The 19,048-nt window shown below is 56.7% G+C and overlaps 1 protein-coding gene across 4 annotated transcripts in view; it reads right to left on the reverse strand.

Moving 5' to 3' along the window:
* The window catches only part of ADCYAP1R1 (ADCYAP receptor type I), a 46,089-nt gene extending 31,788 nt beyond the window's left edge, over nt 1-14,301 (reverse strand). For all 4 annotated transcript variants that reach the window (XM_031951602.1, XM_031951593.1, XM_031951614.1 and 1 more), the window contains exons 1-4: nt 14,157-14,301; nt 5,423-5,524; nt 3,119-3,160; nt 319-428 (exon numbers count right to left, since the gene is read on the reverse strand). In XM_031951602.1, the coding sequence (XP_031807462.1) occupies nt 319-428; nt 3,119-3,160; nt 5,423-5,524; nt 14,157-14,286 (384 nt within the window). In that variant the 5' untranslated portion in view covers nt 14,287-14,301. The remainder of the gene's footprint in view (nt 1-318; nt 429-3,118; nt 3,161-5,422; nt 5,525-14,156) is intronic.
* Between the last annotated feature and the right edge of the window lie 4,747 nt (nt 14,302-19,048).

The raw sequence follows: 19,048 nt of genomic DNA on the forward strand, positions 1-19,048 counted from the left end.
AGAGAGACAGAGAGACAGAGAGACACACACACAGAGACAGAGACAGAGAGAGACACACACAGAGACAGAGAGAGAGACAGAGACAGAGAGACAGAGAGAGAGACACACACAGAGACAGAGTCAGAGAGAGAGACAGAGACAGAGAGACAGGCCGGGGCACAGAAACAGACATACACAGAGAAAGAGATAGACAGACGGAGAGGGAGAGAGAGGGGCAGAGAGAGAGGTGGGAATGAGGGAGAGGGAGAGAGGGGGGAACAAGGGAGAAGAAAGGGACACAGGGAGAGAGACCTCTGGGACCTGGGGATCTCCACCTACCTGGTTCCCACCCCCCTCAAGGTAGTCATCGTATCCACAAGCGTCAAAATAGTGGGGGAAGGGCTCGGACCAGCCGTCCTCCGTACAGTTCCTGCTCACGACCCCGGTGTCTGAAGGCGAGCAGAAGATAACCAGGATTAAGGGTCGGGGGTCTGTGTCCAGACTGCTGGGGTGGCCCGTCTCTGCCTCTCACCTTCCCGGGGATCTGGCTGGGAGCTCGGGAGGACCAGAGGGAGAGGCCCACATCCCCCCTGGGGCCAGAGCCGCCCCTGGCCTTTGTGTTTGTCTCTGCAGGGCCTGGGAGCTCCTGGTTAATTAAGGAAGCGCCCGCACTCTGGGGGCCCCGGGGGCTCAGCCCCTGTGACCGGGGTACCCTGCTAGGCCCTGCCCTGGGCTCTGGCTCCAGCATGGCCGGCCCTTCGCTGCCCCGGGCTCCTTGTCCCCGGGGGGGGGGGGGACAAAGCTTTTGGCTTTAAATTGTGCCATCACAAAGGGATCCGGAACCCAGCGAGTGGGCGCCACTCGGGCCAGGAGCCGAGGGCCGGCCAAGCGATGGTGTCCCAGGTCTCCGGCTGCCAACCCAGGAGGGGGCTGGGGCCACCTGGGCCGTTCCTCCCGTCCAAGGGCTGGAGGCTCGAGGCTCCGAGCACAGGCCAGTGGCCATTCCCAGCCTCGGCTCAGACTGGCTGCCTTGGACCCCTTCCAACTCCGAGAGCCTGGGAATTCTCAGTGCAAATCCCCGGTCCTGGGAGACTGGAGCTTTAAACATCACGCACAATTTCTGGCAGCAGCCGGAGGCTCCTGGGACTCAGGGGAAGCTCCCTTCCCTAGGGACCCCCAGGAGTGACCAGGGACTCTCAGGCTTCAGCCCCTGGGAACGTGAAGCCAGGAGAGGGGGGAGGAAGCATCTGGGGGGGGGAGCAGCCCGGCCTCCTTCCCAAGGCCCCCTTCCCAGCGGGCCACGGACCCCACCCCCACGCCTGGAGACCCACGGACCCCACCCTCTGCCCTGGAGACCCGCTGTCAGCAGCTCTGCCCCTTCCCTCAAGGCTCTTCCCAATCACCCTCAGCCGCCAGACTCTACTAAAGATTTCAAGAAAGGCCCTGGAGGAGCTCAGCCTTATAAAGGGGACTGTGGCCCAGGGCGGCAGGTGGCACCATGGTTGGAGGTTTTATGAGGAAGATGGCGCTCGTTGGGACCCCCGGGAGACCCGCATTCAGAGAGAGGGAGGTGCCAAAGCCTTCCAGACCCCGGAGGCGGCCTGGGGGGGGGAGGGGACAGGAGGTGGGATGGGCAACTTGGGGAACAGCAAGAAAGCCGGTTTGGCTGAATGCAGAATGGGGGGGGGGGGAGGCTTATTAAGTCTAGGAAAAATCGGTCAGAGTCTTAAATGCCGGACTGAGAAGCTCACACTTCATCCGCGGGCAAAAGGGGGCTGGGGGTGGATTGTGGGGAGGGAGCGCCCAAGAGAATGCGGTGGCGAGGATTGTGGGGAGGGAGCGCTGGAGGGAGCACCAAAGGGAGGACTGTGGGGAGCAATTGCCGCGGCCAGAGCTGTGCCCTGGGAAGATCGCGCCGGCGTTTAGTGCCCAGTTCCCCAGACTTGCAGGTGGGGAGAGGGCAGAGCCCAGGAGGACGTGGGAGCCCGGGGGAAGATGGCAGTTGTGCCCTCCAGGGAGGCCGAGAATTTTGGTTGAAGAGAAAGCCCCTTTGGAGCCCGTGACGGCCGAGGGGCGCTCAGACGTTCAAGGGGTCCCAGCTCTGGGGCCAGAAGCCCGCAGAGGCCGCCCGGACCAAGCTCTCCTACTGAGGCGCAGATCCAGAGCGCCAGCCCAGGCGGATCCGGGGAGCGCCTTTCTAGGGCCCGGGCGGCATTCGGTGAAGCACCTGCCCTGTGCCAGGCTCCAGGCCACGGCCGGGCTGAGGGAGGCAGAAGACAGTCCCCCCATGTGTCGGGGCCCGACATGGGACACGGCGACAAGCACCAAGTGCAAGTGAACTCCGGGCAAGACAAACTGGGGGGTCAGAGCAGGGAGGGAGGGAGGAGGGGGGCTTCTGGGGAGAAGCCGGGACCCCAGGGGAGCATCAGGGCGTGGAGGAAGGCGATGGGGGGAGAGTGGTGGTCCCTGGGAATCCCTCAGGACAGTAGGAGGTCGGCTCATCTCCTGAGAGGGAGGGGCGGGAGATGTGGGCTTTGCAGGAAGGAGCCGGACAGTCCAGCAAGTAACAAGGTGCCGGCTTCACAGGGTGAATGGCTCCCTGTTATTCAGGGAGATGGATCTGTCATGGACTCGGTCAGAGGGAGCCGAGGGGCAGGCCGTTAGCGGGCCCCCAAAAAAAGAGGTCACAGGGTGGGGGTCCAGGGTGGAGCTGGCCGGGTGTGGGAGGGGCAGGACGAGGGGCCGGGGATCCCGGGCTAAGGGGGTGGGTAAGGGTCACCTGGGGGCCCAGGGTCCAGATCGAGAAGTGAGAGAGCAGAGCCAAGGTGTGGGCCAGAAGGGGCAGGAGAGGGACGACGGCAGAAGGCCGGGAGATCTAGGGGAGGAGGGGGTACTCCATCATCCGGGAGTGTAATGGTAAGTGTAGGAGGTGGAGCCTTGGGGCCAAGAGAGGAAGCGTCCCAGTGATGGGAGAGGGGCCAAGTCCCAGTGACGAGAGAGGGGACCAATGGGGACCACCTTGGCAGAAGGCCACATGGGGAGGGCAGGACCCAGAGAGCTCCCCAGAGACTGGCAGAGATAAGTGCTCTGGCTTCTCCCCACCGGGGGACCTTTAGGAAGAATTGAACTCTTGACTTACCTGAAGACTCCAAAGCTTCATTGTCCGCTAAGTCAAATCCTCCTGCAAAACGGGACGGAGACGTGAGGTTAAAGCCCAGCGGCTTCTCCCCTCCCCCTGTCCCTCCCTCTCCCCCCAGAGCGCTCCGGGGATGTGCACGGTCTCCCTGGCGCCATCTTGACTGTTTCTCCCCCTTGGGGGTGTTCCCTGCTCTGTGGATGGGGCGGCTTCTCTGAAGGTGGGGGAGGGGCAGGCGCCCCTTCTCCCGTGGTCATCGGGCAGAGCCAGGGGGGCCCGTAGGGAAGATGGGTGGAGATTCCCAGGAAGGCGGGGGTCGGACCTCACGCCCCGAGCTCTCAGAAGGCCCCGAGACTGCATGACTTCATCCTCTTAATTTCCCAGAGGAGCCTCAGAATGAAGAACGGGCCCATGGAGCACAGGCGATGGGGTGCACAAGGAGGGTGTGGGGAGCGTGGGCCAGTTCTGCTCAGTGGCCTCGGGCATGGGGAGCCGGCCATGGGCATCGAGAATCGGCCACGGGCCATGGGCATCGGGAATCGGCCTCGGTCATCGGGAGCCGGCCTCGGGCATCGGGAGTCGGCCACGGGCCACGGGCATCGGGAGCCAGCATCGGGACATCGGGAGTCAGCCATGGGCATCGGGAGCCGGCCACGGGCATCGGAAGCCATCCAAGGGGCATCGGGAGCCGGCCACAAGGGCTGGTCTGTGAGGAGGAGGGGCTGGCAAGGAAGGGGTTATTCCCGCCACCTGGAATGTCTCCCCCCACTTTTCCTAAAGTTCTCGGTTGGCGGAGGAGACGCTGAGTTTGGAGTCAGGAACAGCTGGGTTTCGCCTTGCCTCTGGCACTTACTGTCCGAAAAGCCATTTCCGAGCCTCAGTTTCCCCATCCCTTAAATGGGAAGATTCCCTCTCCAGGACCCATCTCAGACCCGCCCAGAGCACTAAAGTGAGGTGTGGGAAGAGTTTGAGACCTGAGGCTGCCGGCATCCCAGCCCTCCCAGCTCAGGGAAGCCTCCCCGGGGCTCCGGCCCCTCCCCCTCCATCCCGGTGGCTGAGCCACAACCGGACCTTCTTGTTGTCTCAGACCTGCGGGGGTTTGTTCTGGCGCGGCCCCGCCCGGCCCCGCCCCCTGTCCCAGGCTGGGGCTCCTTCCCGCACCAGGAGGATCCCTGGCCGACCGCGGCTCCCCCGGGCTCCCCGCTCCGTACCCACGGAGTGCCCGAGGCGGGCCCTTCTGGGCAGAAAAACGGGCCGCCCGAAGCTCTCCCGCCGCCAGGAGCATAAACCGGCGGGAAGTCCCAGTGTTTTCTGAGGGCGGCGTCGCCGGGGCTCACGCTAAGTAACTGTGGCCAAGGGGCCGCCCCGCGGGGACCTGATCCTGCCAGACAAGGGGATCCCGCAATTGGCCGGCGGCGGTTCGCGTGCTAACAGGTGCCGGGGGAGGTTGCAGAGGCGTTTACCCCCGTCAGTGACTCCGAGAGCCCGGTCCGGCCTCCCGTTATTTACTGCCGGGAGCAGACGCCGATGCATGTTATCACCTTACTCAAAAGACCTGGAGAGGAAAACTTCCCCGGAGCTGTTAATCTTCTGCTTCAAGTACTGATTCTCTGGGGTTTTCTAAGGGGGCCGGGAGGAGGGAGCGCGTCCGGGCTCTGACGTCCGCCCGCGCCTTTCTGACCGGTCAGATCCCCGCGGGGAGACCCCAGGACAGCTTTAGCCGGTCCTGGAGGATGGCCTTGAATGAGGGCAGTCTGACTGGGCGAGGAGCCCCTGGGCCAGAGGGTGGGGGGGAGGTGCCACCGGGTGGTGCCCCCGAAGGCAGCCCCCGAGTTACTTCAGGAGGGCGCCCGCCCGCAGTGCCGCCCACGGGCGGTCCCCCCCCCAGGGAGCCCCCTGTTCTACACCGGGGAAGGGAGTGTCCCGGGGTGGAGACAGTGATGGTCACAAGGGGGCAGCATCAGACGGGACAGTCAGGGAACCTCCCAGGCAATCTCTCCATCTTGCTCCCCCATCCTTCACTCCCTGTTCTGTTCCTCAGTCTCCCACTCATTTTGGAGGGCACAGACCTACCGAACGTGAGGCAAGCAGGGCTTTGCCGTGTGGCAGGTCTGGGGCTGCCTCCTCCCAGGAGCAATTGCCCCGTCCTTGATCTTGTGCCTCAAAAAGGGCGAGTTGTGCCTGCAGCCAGACCGCCCCTGGGCTCCCCCGATGATTTTGCCCCATGTGAACCCCCCCCCCACATATCCCAGCCCTGGGCGCACGTTCTCCTGAGGTTCGGGAAGGGCAAGAGGCAGGTGGACGCACCTTCGTTGACGATCTGAAAGAGCTCGGGGCAGCCAACCTCCACCACCTGTCCCACGACGGCCGGCCTCCAGCACGTGATGTTGTCCCACATCCCCGGACAGCCTGGGCAGAGAGGGATGGGAGGGTCAGGAGGGACCACTGGCCTCGGCCCGGGCCCTTACACGGAGAGGGGGACGGGAGGAGGGAGATCAGGAGGGCCTGCCCACAGGGAGCCCCCTCTGACCGAGAGCCCCGGGAGAAGGGCCCAGCCCAGAGTCCAGGAGAGCGCCGAGCAGGCCTTTCCCCTGGCTGGGGCCTCACTTCCTCAGTCACCCACCGTCCTTCTGGACCCATAAAGGGGCATCGCAGAGCTCTTGCTGCACTCTCGGTGCCAGCACAGGGCAGCTCCCCCCCTCCCCCCCAGTGTGTGCTGGGCCCAGCGCACAGTAGGGACTCAATAAGGGCGGCGGGCCCTCCCTGTCCTGGGTGGGGGTGGGACTGCAGGACTGGCCTGGAGCACTCCGGCCCCACGGGCAGGCGCAGACAGAGCCCGACCCGCTGACCACGGGGAAGCCCGTCCCCTGGGACATTGTTTTAATTGAGCTGAAGACAATCAATTATGTAACCAGATGATGCGGGAAGGAGTTCCCAGGGACTCAGCTGGCTGAGGGATCCCGGCCCCGGGCTCCGGGGCTGCTCCTGGGCCCGAGGGCACTGCTGGGCCTTGAGGCGGCCCGCCAGGGGCAGCCTCTCCCTCTTCCCCGGGGCCCGAGCCCCAGCTCTGGGGAAGCTTCTGGGGACTTGGGAGGATTCTGGGGCCAGGGGGAGCCCCAGAGCAGCAGGGGCCTCGGCCAGGGCAGGGCAGAGCTTCTGGGTCCCCGACCCCTTTGCCGGTCAGGAAAGCCACCCATCCCTTTTCCCAAGGGCAGAGAATAAGATATATGGGATTCCGGGGCAGAGGAAAGTCTGTGGAAATCCAGTGGGTGCCTTTACATGCTATTCACACGAGGGCCGGACATGAGCCTGTGTCAGTCTCTGTCTCACAACCCCCGGTGAGAGCCACCACTTTAGTCCAGTCCTTTTATCTGATGGATCAGGAAACTGAGGCAGGGAGCTCCAGTGACTCCCCCAGGCTCAGGAAGCAGGAGAGCCCGACTCTGAGCCGGGCCCTCTGGATGCTTGGGGGGTGGGGGGGTGGGGAGCTCAAGCCTTCCTTCAGACAAGGCTTCAGGCTGAGGGGATTTGGGGGGAGACCACGCGTTCTGTCTGGGCGCAGCTCTATCAGCCCTCCCCTGTGTCCCCGGAAGGACCGCAGGACCAGCCCCCGAGTTCTCATCACCCATGGATTATCTTAAGGACATTTGGGGCTGACCCGGAGCACCATCGGGGAGCACTGGCTGGCCTGAGTCCTCCCTGGGCCTGTGTAGCAGACCGCCTCTTCCTCTCTGGGGCTCCTGCCCCTGCCCCCAAGGTTCCTCCCACCCCTACCCCTGAGGCTTCCCCTGCCCCTGCCCCCGAGGCTTCCCCTGCCCCTGTCCCCAAGGCTCCTCCTGCCCCTGCCCCCGAGGCTCCCCCTCTGTCTGCCCAAACTCCTCAGGTGCCACAGAAAGGGAGGAAGGCTCCAAGCTGCGTTCCTGGTGGCAGCTGCGTCCCTGCTGCTGCTTGGAATAAGGTAACTGGCTAATGAGCTCTTGGACATCTGGTGCCCAGGGGAAGCCGGGCCAGCCTGCGGGCTAACAAGGCCCTAAGTGGTCTGAGCCAGCGGGGGCGGCCCAGGCGCCACTCCCCCCCCCCCAACTGGGGACGGATCTATTATTGTAGCCGGACTCTGAGGAGGAGGCTGGAGGGGCCCAGGCCCAGACCCTGTTGATGGCCCTGCTGATTTTAAGGGTTTCTGATGATATTCCCCAGAGAGAGAATGTCATGGGGGTGGGACCTCATGGTAGGATGAATGAGGTTTCAGATGATCCCAAAGGCCCCAAAGACTCTTGCATCCATTTTTTCAGTGATTGGGAAAAATAGATGAATTTTTGGGTGGTGGTGGGGTGGAGGAGAACCCCGGAGAAGTCCCTCCCGAGGCCGAAGGGATAGAGGGGTTTCCTGCCCCCGGGCCCCAGGTTCCCACCCTCTGTGTTTGCGTAAGGAAAGACTGACCTCCCAGTGCCCCCCTATGGCCCCCGCCCACCCCCTCTGCTTGTTCTCAGCTGACGGCCCCCAAGTCCCCTCCCTGGCCCTGTGATTCCTGGCTCTCCCAGCTGTCTCTCCTCCTCCGCCCCCGAGTTCGCTCACAGCAATCACTAGTGCTCCCCTTAGCCTGCTCTTTCCCATTCAGGCCTTTATTAGCTCCTGGGAGGCTCAACCTGAGGCCTCTGGAGTAGAAAAATCATAGTTAAATGGCTCCTGCCCTTGGGGGGCTTCCGGGTTCCTGGGGGATGAGGCTCGAATGCAGGGAAGCACCCCTTCCTGCTCTGGGCTCCCCGCCTGCGCTCCCAGCTCTGCCCATTGGGGTCTTCCTCTCCCTCCAAGAGGCTCTGGGTACCCCCTCTTCCAGAAAGCCTTCCTGAATTCTCCCGACTAGAAATGAGCCCACGGCCCTGGCTCCCCTCACGCTGCTCCCTCAGGCCCTTCTGTGGGGGCATCCACAATGCCCCCAGCCTCTTTCCAATTCAGATTTTAGTGTCTGGTGCCATCGTCTCAATGTCGGACACTGGCTCAACAACCAGTGTCTCCTTGCTCGGGGGGGGGGGGCAGGACTCCCCATGCTTAGATGATCTCCTGTGAAATACTTTGCAAACCTGGACGCCCTCAATGGACGCCGTGGCTTTTATAGGGATGGTGACGTTCCTGGTCTGCTCCCATTTGCTGCAAGTGAGGACAGAGAGTGGAAGTCGCTTGTCTCTGGGAGGATGGCATCGTGGAGAGCCCCGTCCGAAGGGCCCAGAGCCATTCCCTTACAGGCCACTAGATCTCTGGCCAGGCCCCAGGAAAGTGGCTGCCTCGCCGGCTCTGACAGGGAGGGCGAGGAGCCGAGGATTGATGCCTTTGGGTTCGAGGTTAAGGTGGGCACGGGGCAGGGCTGGCAAACGTGGGACAGAAGGAGGAGCCGGGCCAGAGCCGAATGTCTGGCTGGCTCGAGAGCCCCCCGGTCCCCCCTGGAGGCAGCTGGGCCAAAGCCAGGGGAGCTGGGTTCCGATTCAGCCTCAGACACCGCCTCCCTGGGTGAGCCTGGCTAAGGCACTCAGTTCGGCACCGCCTCATCTCTGGAAGATGTAGCAGTTAAGAATGACCCGAGAGCAGAGCTCCCGGTAAAAATCCTCAGCTCACTTGTAAAATCCTCAGGAGGATAGAAGAATATCCCAGACGATCTCCCCTAGTAAAAGATCAAAGCCTTGGGGAGACCAGTGTTGTTAAAGTCAAATGGGCACAGGAGCTCTAAACCCACGGGAGGGTCCTTGAGGGTCCCGTATTGGTAACCACATACCCACATTATCTCTGTCCTGTGGCAGTTTTATTTATTTTGTTAAATGTTTTCCAATTACTTTGGACTCTGCTGCACTTGGAGGTGGAAGAAGGCTGCAGAAAACTTCAGAATCAGTGGAATAAAATCATTCGAAGAACATTTAGAGACCGGATGGAAGGAGGGAGAGCAGCTGATGAACTGGAACAGATTTTTCCAGTATTTCCACAAGCCATCTGTTCTCATCACTGAGGACTGAAAACTCAACACCTCTGTCCGAGATGTGTTAAGTGGGAAAATGGAAAGGGATAGGAGCTGGAGGAAGGGCTGGATCAAGTCCACAGGGAAAAATCTCAACTGGAGGCAACAAGTTCGAAGGAGCAATTCCCAGGGAACATATAGATATGGAAAAAGGAAAGACGCCAAAGGATTGTAGACAAAACAATGGTGGACATTACTGAAAAGAGAAGCTACCTACAAGGACGACTGAAAATGGGCCCGTCGGTCTTTGTGAAAAGAGGCATTCTGAGGGTAGCTGGGAATTGGCCCAGCCCTTCTGGAGAGCAGTTTGCATCTGTGCAAAGAAAGGGGCCGAAATGTCTAACCGCTCTGGCCCAGAAATTCCCCGGCCACAGATATCCCCAAAAAGTCAGTGCCCCCCAAAAGCCACATATCCCCAAGATATTTATAGCAATAAAAACTGTAAACTAGGGAGCAAAACCCAGAAACAAATGTCCATCACTGGGGGATTGGCTAAAACAAATTTCGTACGTAATTGTAGCAGATCAGTTCACTTATGGGAAATGGTGAACGTGATGGAGGCAGAGAAACACGGGAACACATCAGAACTGATGCGAAGTGAGGGAAAAGGACAACAAAGTGACCAAAACTCAGTGTTGCACAAACATCCTGCCCAACTTCTCTGTAGAAGGGAGGGGTCGTGGGACAGGCCAACATCTCGCACCACATGCCAAAACATCGTTGTTTGTCTCTCATTTTCAAGGAGGACCAATGACCTCGCAGGCGCGATCTAGTCTCACCTATGATGAATTTAAGTGAGGCAGGATCGCATAAAATCATCAGGCTCATTCTCTTTTCCTGAGCAGTTGAAGCCTAGTGGCAAGACAAAAGTCAGGGTGACTGGGGATGGCCTGGGATGCGGGGGACGACCTCGGCATCTTCCACGTCTGACCAGGCTTGATCTGAACAAGTTCCAAGTGTTGCATAGCACCTGCTTCAGCCACCCTTCATTGGAACAAATTGTTCTCATCTACCCATTTCTCCAGTGGAAGTCTTCACGTGCTCAGGAGGTCTACCTCAAACATCCCAAGATGAGGTCAAAATGGCTGCATGATTTACACATCAAAGTGTTACCAAAAGCAAATGAGGGGATCATGGAGTAGTTCTCCTCTTAGATTTATGGGCAAGGAAAGAATGTTTGACCAAATGAGACAGTGAATACTACAGGAGGCAAAATGAATAATTTTGATTATATTACATTAAAACATTTGCACATACAGACCAACACAGCCAAGATTAGAAGGAAAGCAAAAATCTGGGTGGAAATTTTTATACCAAGTTTCTTTGATTAAGGCTTCATTTCTCAAATATAGAGAGAACTGAGTCAAATTTATAAGAACACAAGTCATTCCTCAATTGATAAATGGTCAAATGGTATAAACAAGCAGTTTTCAGATGAAGAAATCAAAGCTATCTGTAGTCATATGAAAACTGTTTTGAGTTGCTGTTGATTAGAGAAAGGCAAATTTTAGAAATCTCTGAGGTACCACCAAGACAAAGACTAATAAAGTTTGTCAAGATAACTCATAGGTCATTTTTCAACAGCCTCCCAAATGACCCTACATCCGATTCACAATATGCAGGACAAAGATTCACAAACATGCCAAAGAAGAGCAAGAAAGCATAAGTGGCAGCCTGATGAGGCTTTGTAAATAGTTAAGGAAAGAAGCAAAGGGAAAGATACACTCTAGTGAATGAGGAATTCCAGAGAATAGCAAGGGAGATAAGGAGCTTCTTTTAAATGAGCAATGCAGAGAAACTGAAGAAAGCCAAAAAATGGGAGAGATTTCTTCAAGAAAATTAGAGATGTCTAAGGGTGTATTTTATGCAAAAATGGCCATGGTAAAAGATAAAATGTTAGGGACTTGAGTAGAAAAGATTAAGACTATCTAGACTATATAGAAGAATTAGACGAAAAAGATTCTTACATCTCCGCTAAGCATGATTATGGACCCAGAGCCAGACATCCTGGAGAATAAAGTCAAATGGGCCTTGGGAAGCGTTGTTAACAATAAGGCTGGGGTTGATGTTGGAATTCTAGCTAAGCTATTTAAGACTCTAAAGGACTTCACTGTGAAAATGCTGTCTTTAACATGGCAGCAAATTGGAAAACTTCCCAATGGCCACTGGATTGGAAAAGATCAATTTATGTCCCATTCCCAAAGAAGGGCAGTGCTTCAGCAATATATGAACTGAGTGTTGTCAGAAAAGCAAGTCGGTTTTGGAAAAAGCAGGGAAATTAGAGACCAAATTGCCAACTTCCACTGGATGAAGCAAGAAATTCCAGGAAAAAAAATCTACTTTTGCTCCATCAACTGCACTAAGCCTTTGACTGTGGGGATCCCAGCAAAATGTGGCAAGTCCTCAAAGAGGGCCAGATCTTCCTTCTCATCTCCTAAGGAAGCTGCACGTGGACCAAGAAGCAACAGCTAGAACCAAACATGGAAGAACTGATTGGTTTAAGATTGGAAAAAGAGTATGGCAAGGCGACATTATCACATTATTTAGTTAACTTATACTCAGAGCACATGGGGGAAATGCCAGGCTGGATGAATCAAAAGATGGACTCCAGCAACCTGGAGAAATATCAACAGTCTTAGACATGCTGATGATATGACTCTAATGGCAGAAAATGAAGAAGAAGATGCCTTTTAATGAGGGTGAGAGAGACAGAGAGCTGGCCTGAAACTTAACATCAAAAAAACTAAGATCTTGGCAACTGGTCCCATCACTTCCTGGGAAAGAGAGGGAGAAGACATGGAAGCACTATCTGATTTCATACTCTTGGACTCAAGGATCACTGCAGGTGTGCAATCAAGTGCAGTCAAGACATTAAAAGATGCTCCTTGGCTGGAAAATAAGGAGGTGCTCATTATTTTGGGAATGGCTGAACAAGTTGTGGTATGTGATGGTGACATGTTGTACTGTAAAAAAATGAGGAGAAGGATGGTTTCAGAAAAACTTTAAAAGACTTATATGAACCGAACACAGTGAGTGAAACAGAACACTATACACAACAACAGCAATATTGTATGGTGTTTAGCTGTGAATGACTTAACGATTCTCAGCCATAGCAGGGATCTAAGATAATTCTGAAGGACGTAAGATGACAAATGCTATCTCCTTTCAGAGAAAGAACTGATGGAGCTCGGTGTAGATTGAAGCATATGTTTTAAAATTTTGTTTTTCTTGTTTTTATGATCTGTTTTTTGTTAACATGGCTAATATAGAAATAGGTTTTACATTAGTGCATATGTATAATCTATATCAAATTGTCTGCTTAATGATGGGTTAAGAGAGGGAAGGAAAGAGAAAATTTGGAAACTTACAATTTTAAGGAATTGAATGTTAAAAATTTTTACATGTAACTGGGGGAAATATGCAAAATTAATCATTAAAAAAGACTAAAAAAGAACTGATGGACCATGTACATGAAATACTGCATATTTTATAAAAAATTTTTTAAAAAAATAGATGTTGACTTCCTGGAACTTTTCTCCTTTCTTTTTTTTCTTTGTGAAAATTTATCATTATAAAGGATTGTTCTCTGGGAATGGGAAGAATGACTGTGGGAAATATAAAGGATGTAAAAACAAGAGATATCAATAAAATTTATTTTAACAGAAGGTGCCCAAGAGATGGCTAATAACTACTTTCTCATCTGCAGAAATTCTTCTGTGAGATCTACAAGTGTATGGAGGGTATTCCAGTTGAAAATGTGAGAACAGGCAGTCAGTCTTTGGAAAGATTTTTTTAACTAGCAGAACACCTTTTCCCAGCCAACAATTAAACTGTCCCACAGATATGTTAAGATTATATCTCTTGATTGATGCCCCACAGAGATGATGAGTGTTCCACAGTTCTGTGATCATGACCACCAAGCAGGGAGCCATATGCTGTCCTAACTTCTGCCATGAAACGCATCCTGCGGGGAGCCAGGTGGAGAAGGGATTCCCTCCGGAGGAGGAGATTGGAGCCCCCACTGAACACCACGGCCACTTAGGAGAGCTCGGCCCCACCAGCCACGAAGGACAAAGTCGATGAGGAATGCCCTTGTCCGGATTCTCACCTGTGGGCACGTGGGCCCCTGGGCCGGACGGATGATGGACCGTGGCGGATGATGGCGCCTCGTACCCACAGTTCAAGGGGTGGGGAAGTCTGGGTTCAGAGGGGTTGACGAGGGGGTTGGTTCCCACGGGTGTCTTTAGTCAACACTGCGGCTCTCCAGGCTTGGCCCTGTCCCCTTCCCACCCCCTTTTTCTGTGGTTTCAGTATTGAAGATGCACAGGATGAAAAGAGGGCGGGGTGAGAGAGGGAGGTCGGCTTGGGAGGCCAAAGCACCTCATCAGCGCAGTACTGGACCGAGAGGGCTCAGAGGTCGGGGCGGCTGGAGGAGGCCGGGAGGCCCCAGCGCGCCCCAGGAGTAGGGGAAGCCCAGGAGGCTGACCATGCGGAGGCCAGCTGGAGCACCGCACGGGGCAGCGGGAGAGCCTGGAAGTGATGAAGTGGCCCAGGAAGCCATTTAATAACAGTGGAACCCGAAACATCAGTCATCACGTACAGAGGTTGGGACCCCAAAATTGCAGTGAGGTGGTGGAGGGGATGGAGCGCGGCACTGGGAGTCAGGAAGACCTGAAGGGTTGTCGGGAGACTCCGGGCCAGTCATTTCCTAAATTCTGTTCAGTTTCCTCATCTGTACATGGGGTTAATAAGAACCCCTGCTTTCCTGGGCGGGAAAGGGCGTTGAACACCAAAAAAAGCCCATGTAAACGAACGGATGATTCTTCTTCTTACTCTAGTGGATGGGGTTTGGTTTAAGAAGGCCCAGTTGGAAGCTTTCCCCGCCCCTCCCCAGACCCCGCCTCTCACTGACATCATCCATCGCCCGGCCCCGCCCTCACCTGGTCCCACCCATCACCTGACCCTGCTCCTCACTGACCCCACCCCTCCCTGGCACCGCCCATCACTGACACGCCCCTCACGTGGCCCTGCCCTCACCTGGCACGGACTCGTTCAGCCCCATCATCTCGTTAGCCCGCTCAATCTTCTCCAGGCACATGGCTTCCTCCTTCTTCAGGATGCAGTCAGAGTGCATGGCAGCAGCCTGGGAAGGACAAAGGAAGGTCATGTGGCAGAGGCCATCCATCACTTAGTCATTCTGCAAACCCTGGTGGGGAAGGGTGGAGCGGAGGCCCGAGATGAGGGGAGGCCCTCTGGGAAGCCTCCACTTAGCAGGAGGGCGGGAGGGAGGCAGATCAGGATGGGAAGCAAAGGGGTGGCCTCCATTCCCAGCCTCTAATCAGCCTTCCTGGGCCATCCCCGGCCTCTTTCTGCATATGTTGTGCTCACACAGGAGCTGTCCTGGAATCATGGTCCAAGTCAGTGCAAGGGAGGAGGGGAGCCTGCCGGGCCAGCCCTGGTGAGGGGACATTGGGGTGCTGCTTGGGAAATTCAGCCTCAGGCCTGGGGGTGCAAGAGCTCAGCCTTCAAGGCCAAATTCAGGGGAAATCTCCCCCGCTTTCTGAGCGTGGGCCACCCCTGTGGCTCTTGAGCCTCCATGGCACTCCTGTGGGCACCTTTTGCAGTCAGCCTTGGGGCCCCAGGATGCCCATAGGTCTATGTCTTTGCTCCTTCAACTCAGGTTGTGTTTGAATGAAGGCAAGAATGAATGGTGCCAGAGGAGCCGTTTCGGGAGAGCGATCGGGTATGGGACAAACTCACCGGACACCGGACACCAAGGCTGCCGTTTATTACATGACGGGGCTGATGGGCTAAAACCATAATCGCTTTCAGAGGCACGTGGTGTTTGAAAGTTGGAGGGAAGCATGATTCATAAGGAAATATATTTAAGAATGAATATATATATATATATATAGGATAACCAACAAATGTTTTTATGCATATCTGGGGAAAATCAAAATTAAAAAAAAATTTTTAAATAATTGGAGGGAAAAGGGGGAGGGAAGTAAGAGCCGGGTCTAGGGAACAAGGGAGGAGTTGGGGAAGGGCCAGGGAGGATCCCCCCCCCAGGGAGGGGAGTAGAGAACAAACTCCCATGCACACATGCATGTGGCATGTGTGTCATGGCTGTGAGCAGGTGCCAGTCTGAATTAAATTATGACCCATTTCTATGGAAACAGGATGGGTGGGTTAAAGTTCTGACAGTGGAGGCAAAATGGACTCATTGGCACCTACTTCAAGGGGATAGGAAGATGATTTTTAGGATATTTGCCCTTACAAGCCACAGAGGCACAGATCGGGTCCTTCTCTCTGGCACCAATTCACCGTGTGACCTGGGATATGACGCATAGTCTGGTCAGACCTTACTTTGTCCACCTGTAAAATGGTGCCACAATTTGTGGGGCAGGGAAAGAGGGGCCCGGGAGGCTACCTATTCATGAAGGGCCTCCAAGTCCTCCAGGGCAATCCGTCACTTCCTGGGAGATGGAGTGACTGGTCATCCAGGTGGGAAGGGACTGGCCTTTCAGGGCGGCCATCTGTGCCTGGCCATCTTTGGCTGCAGCACAGGCAGAAAGGCTCTGGATTGGCTCCCTCATCCCTTGTTGCCACGTGGGCTCTCTCCTTTGGGGCTCAACCCCCTACAATGGGAGGGAAGGGATTCTCCAAGAAGCCCCCGAGGGGTCTAGGATTAGGTGCCAGGTTCCACAGGGCCCTCGAAACTGTTTCCTTTCCGTCCAGCTTCCATGTGGTTCCCAGCCAGTGGACAACCGGCAGGGTGGCTTGGGCCAGGGTGGGCAGGACCAAATGTGTGGGGGAGAGGTGGGCCACTGAAGCTCTGGGCACCGCTCCCACGGCCTGACCTGCCTTCCTAATGAAGCCTATTCAGGATTCCCAGGGGCTAATCACCTCTCCAGGCCTGGGGACTTTCCCAGCGACCAAGAGACGCCAGGCCCTGGGGGGTTCCCATGGTGGCTGGGAAGCCACACCAGCCCCAGCTCTCAGCCTTCTAAGGGGACAGAGGCAGCTTCCTGCTGGGTTCTGTACTGGAGGAGGGGAGGCCAGGGAGTTGGTGAGGAAAGAAGGAGATTGGAAGGAGGGGAGGCTGGGAAATGAGGGAAATGGGGAGAAAGAAATAAGGAGGAGGGGAAAAGGGCATAAATGGGAGAAATGAGGAGGAGGGGAGAGATTGGGAGGAAGGGAAATGGGGAGAAAGGAGAGAAATGAGGAAGAGGAGAGAGACTGGGAGGAGGGGAAATGGGGAGTGAGGGAAATGGAGAAGAGGGGAGAGGATGGGAGGAGAGGAAGAGGAAAAATGGGGAAAGAGGAGGATTCTATGGTTCTATGAGTTCTGTGGGTTCTATGAGGAAAGAGCTCCTCTGAGGGATTCTGGGATGGGTGAATAGGTGGAACCACAAGGGAAGGAAGGACCCCGAAGTTCTGCATCTAGTGTGGGGGAGGGGGGGAGTGTCTACCACGGACATAGACAATCACAGATGAAGTCCCACAGTGCCGCACAGGTCTGACTCTTGCTCAGGCTCCAGGGGTCAGGAAAGGAGAGAAACCCCTACAGCTGGGGGACCAGGGAGCGGCGGCTGAAGGGACCCAGCAGGCCTGGGGCAGGAAGGGGAAGGGGTCCTCCCAAGGGAAGGGGCTTAAGGGGGGCCTGCCCCCTGAAGGCTGCGGGTAGGGCACCCCAGGCAGGTTCCCCAGCCACTGCAGAGGCCCTCTCGGGAGTGAGGAAACCCTGGGTCACAGAGGGGTTGGCGGAGGGGCCCGAAGTATTGATATCACTCCCGGAGGCAGGCAGGGAGGAGCACGTGGGGATCACTCCAACCTCGTGGTCCCCAAAGTCTTGGGCAACCTGTGTGCAGGGTCGCCCCTCCCCGCCCCCATCAGCCGGGCTGAAGGCCCCTGGACCCTCCACAACAACTGGGCTAGAGAAACACTGGCCCGCCCCCTGCGGGAATCAGCCGGCCACTGGGCAGCAGGAGGATGAGGATGGCGGCCGCCATGACGCAGTGTGGGACCCTGGGTCGGAGGCGGGGCAGTCTCTAAGCCGGGGGCGCTGGCAGGTCTGAGCCCTGTAGAGAAAGGCAAGGACCGTCACCCCTGGGGAGACGGAGGACACCCCGTTTTGAGAGCAAGCCTCTGGCCTTTTGGCCCGACCTTCAAGACCCATCCCAGCCTGGCTCCCATCTCTTTCCCCACCTTTCATGTCCCTGCCCTGGAGAGGAGGAAGGCAAGGGCTGGGAGACTCCTGCCCCCCTTCTTCCTTTAAGAACTGTCCTCAGGCATTCCTCAGGGCGGTTTGGGGCCCATGATGGAGCAGCACCCGGGCCCCAGACACCCCTTTGGAGAGTGATTGCGGGACAGTTAGTGAGGCTCCGCAACCATTTGCTAAGATGGGGGGCAACCCCCCCCAACAAATATTTCCTGAGCATCCCTGGGTGCCAGGCACTGAGACTGAAGGGAGAAAAGGAAAGAGGGAGGAAGGAAGGAAGGAAGGAAGGAAGGAAGGAAGGAAGGAAGGAAGGAAGGAAGGAAGGAAGGAAGGAAGGAGGGAGGGAGGGAGGAGGGAGGAGGGAGGGAGGGAGGAAGGAAGGAAGAAGGAAGGAAGGAAGGAAGGAAGGAAGGGAGGGAAGGGAGGGAGGGGAGGAGGAGGGAGGGAGGGAGGGAAGGAAGGAAGGAAAGAAAGCAAAGAAAGGTAGAAGGAAAGAAAGGCAGGAAGGAGAGAAAGAAAGAAAGAAAAAGAAATGAAGGGAGGAAGGAGACAGAAAGAAGAAAGGTAGAAAGAAGAAAGAGAAAGGCTTCCTGCTTGCTGGGGGTGCTCATTCTAGCCGGGAAGTTCACAGCAACGCGAGCAGCTCATAGTTCTGTAGCCATAATTGGATATTATTGGATCTTACAATTCATAAAAGCCTTTCGCTAATTCCATGATAAATGATGTATCAGAATAACCTTTAATGTGCTGTAATATGTGAATAAAGTGGTCCAGTAGATGGGGCACTGGTCGTCAGGAGGAGCTGAATTCAAATCCTGCCGCAGACTTTTACTTGCTGTGAGACCCTGCCCAGGTCAGTCTGCCTCGGTTTCCCCCTCTGCCAGCGGGGTGATTGCTGCTCCCGGGACCTTGGGGGGCAGACCTGGGGAGCCTGCCGCCCGGGCGGAGGGAGCTGCCCCCAGATGTGTCTGCGCCCGGCCCTGAACGAATGTGTCAGCGGGGGCAGCCGAGGGAGGCCTTGCCTGCCCGTGGCCCCCCAGGGAGCCCCGGGACCAGGAGCAGCCCCCAAGGCTCCGGGTCAGGACTCTCCCCACTCACCCATTTCTCCCCCCCCCCCCAAACCTGGGGGTTTTTATTCAAATCCTGCGCACGAGTCAAGGCCCAGCCTGCACCCGGCGGCGCTGCCCGCCCGTCTGGCGCCTGAGGGAGGGATGAGCCCGGAGCCCTGGCGCTGGACTCCAAGGTCTGAGTTCAGATCCCACCCTCAAGTTCGCTCCCGTGAAGCTGGGCCCAGTCACTTCGGGTCAATGAGCCTCAGTGTTGCCATCTATGTAATGGGAGCAGCACCTCCCAGAGTGATTGGGAGACTCTAATGGGACGATGGGCGCGGACAAAGCAGCGAAGGAGCATCCGGGGGGTCGGGAGGAGGACCAGCCTCTGAGCCCGGAGGGGCCTCCCGGTCTGGCGCCTGGGTGGCCTGTCCGGGAGGGAGAGGGGGGGGGGGCCAAATGGGTGGGGGGGGAGGGGAGGGTCCCTGCCCTGGCTGGGTGGGAGCCAAGCAGTGGGGAGGGGCAGAGAGGGGTTGGGGAGGGGGTCTGTGGTGGGTGGAGGGTGTTGGAAGGACTGGTGCAGTTGGGGAGGGGTTTCTCGGGAAGTCTGGCCTGGTGTGGGGGCCAGGGTGGTTGGGAAATGGATTATGAGGTTGGGG

Source organism: Sarcophilus harrisii, chromosome 1, assembly GCF_902635505.1.
Source record: "Sarcophilus harrisii chromosome 1, mSarHar1.11, whole genome shotgun sequence".
Taxonomy (NCBI): Eukaryota; Metazoa; Chordata; class Mammalia; order Dasyuromorphia; family Dasyuridae; genus Sarcophilus; species Sarcophilus harrisii.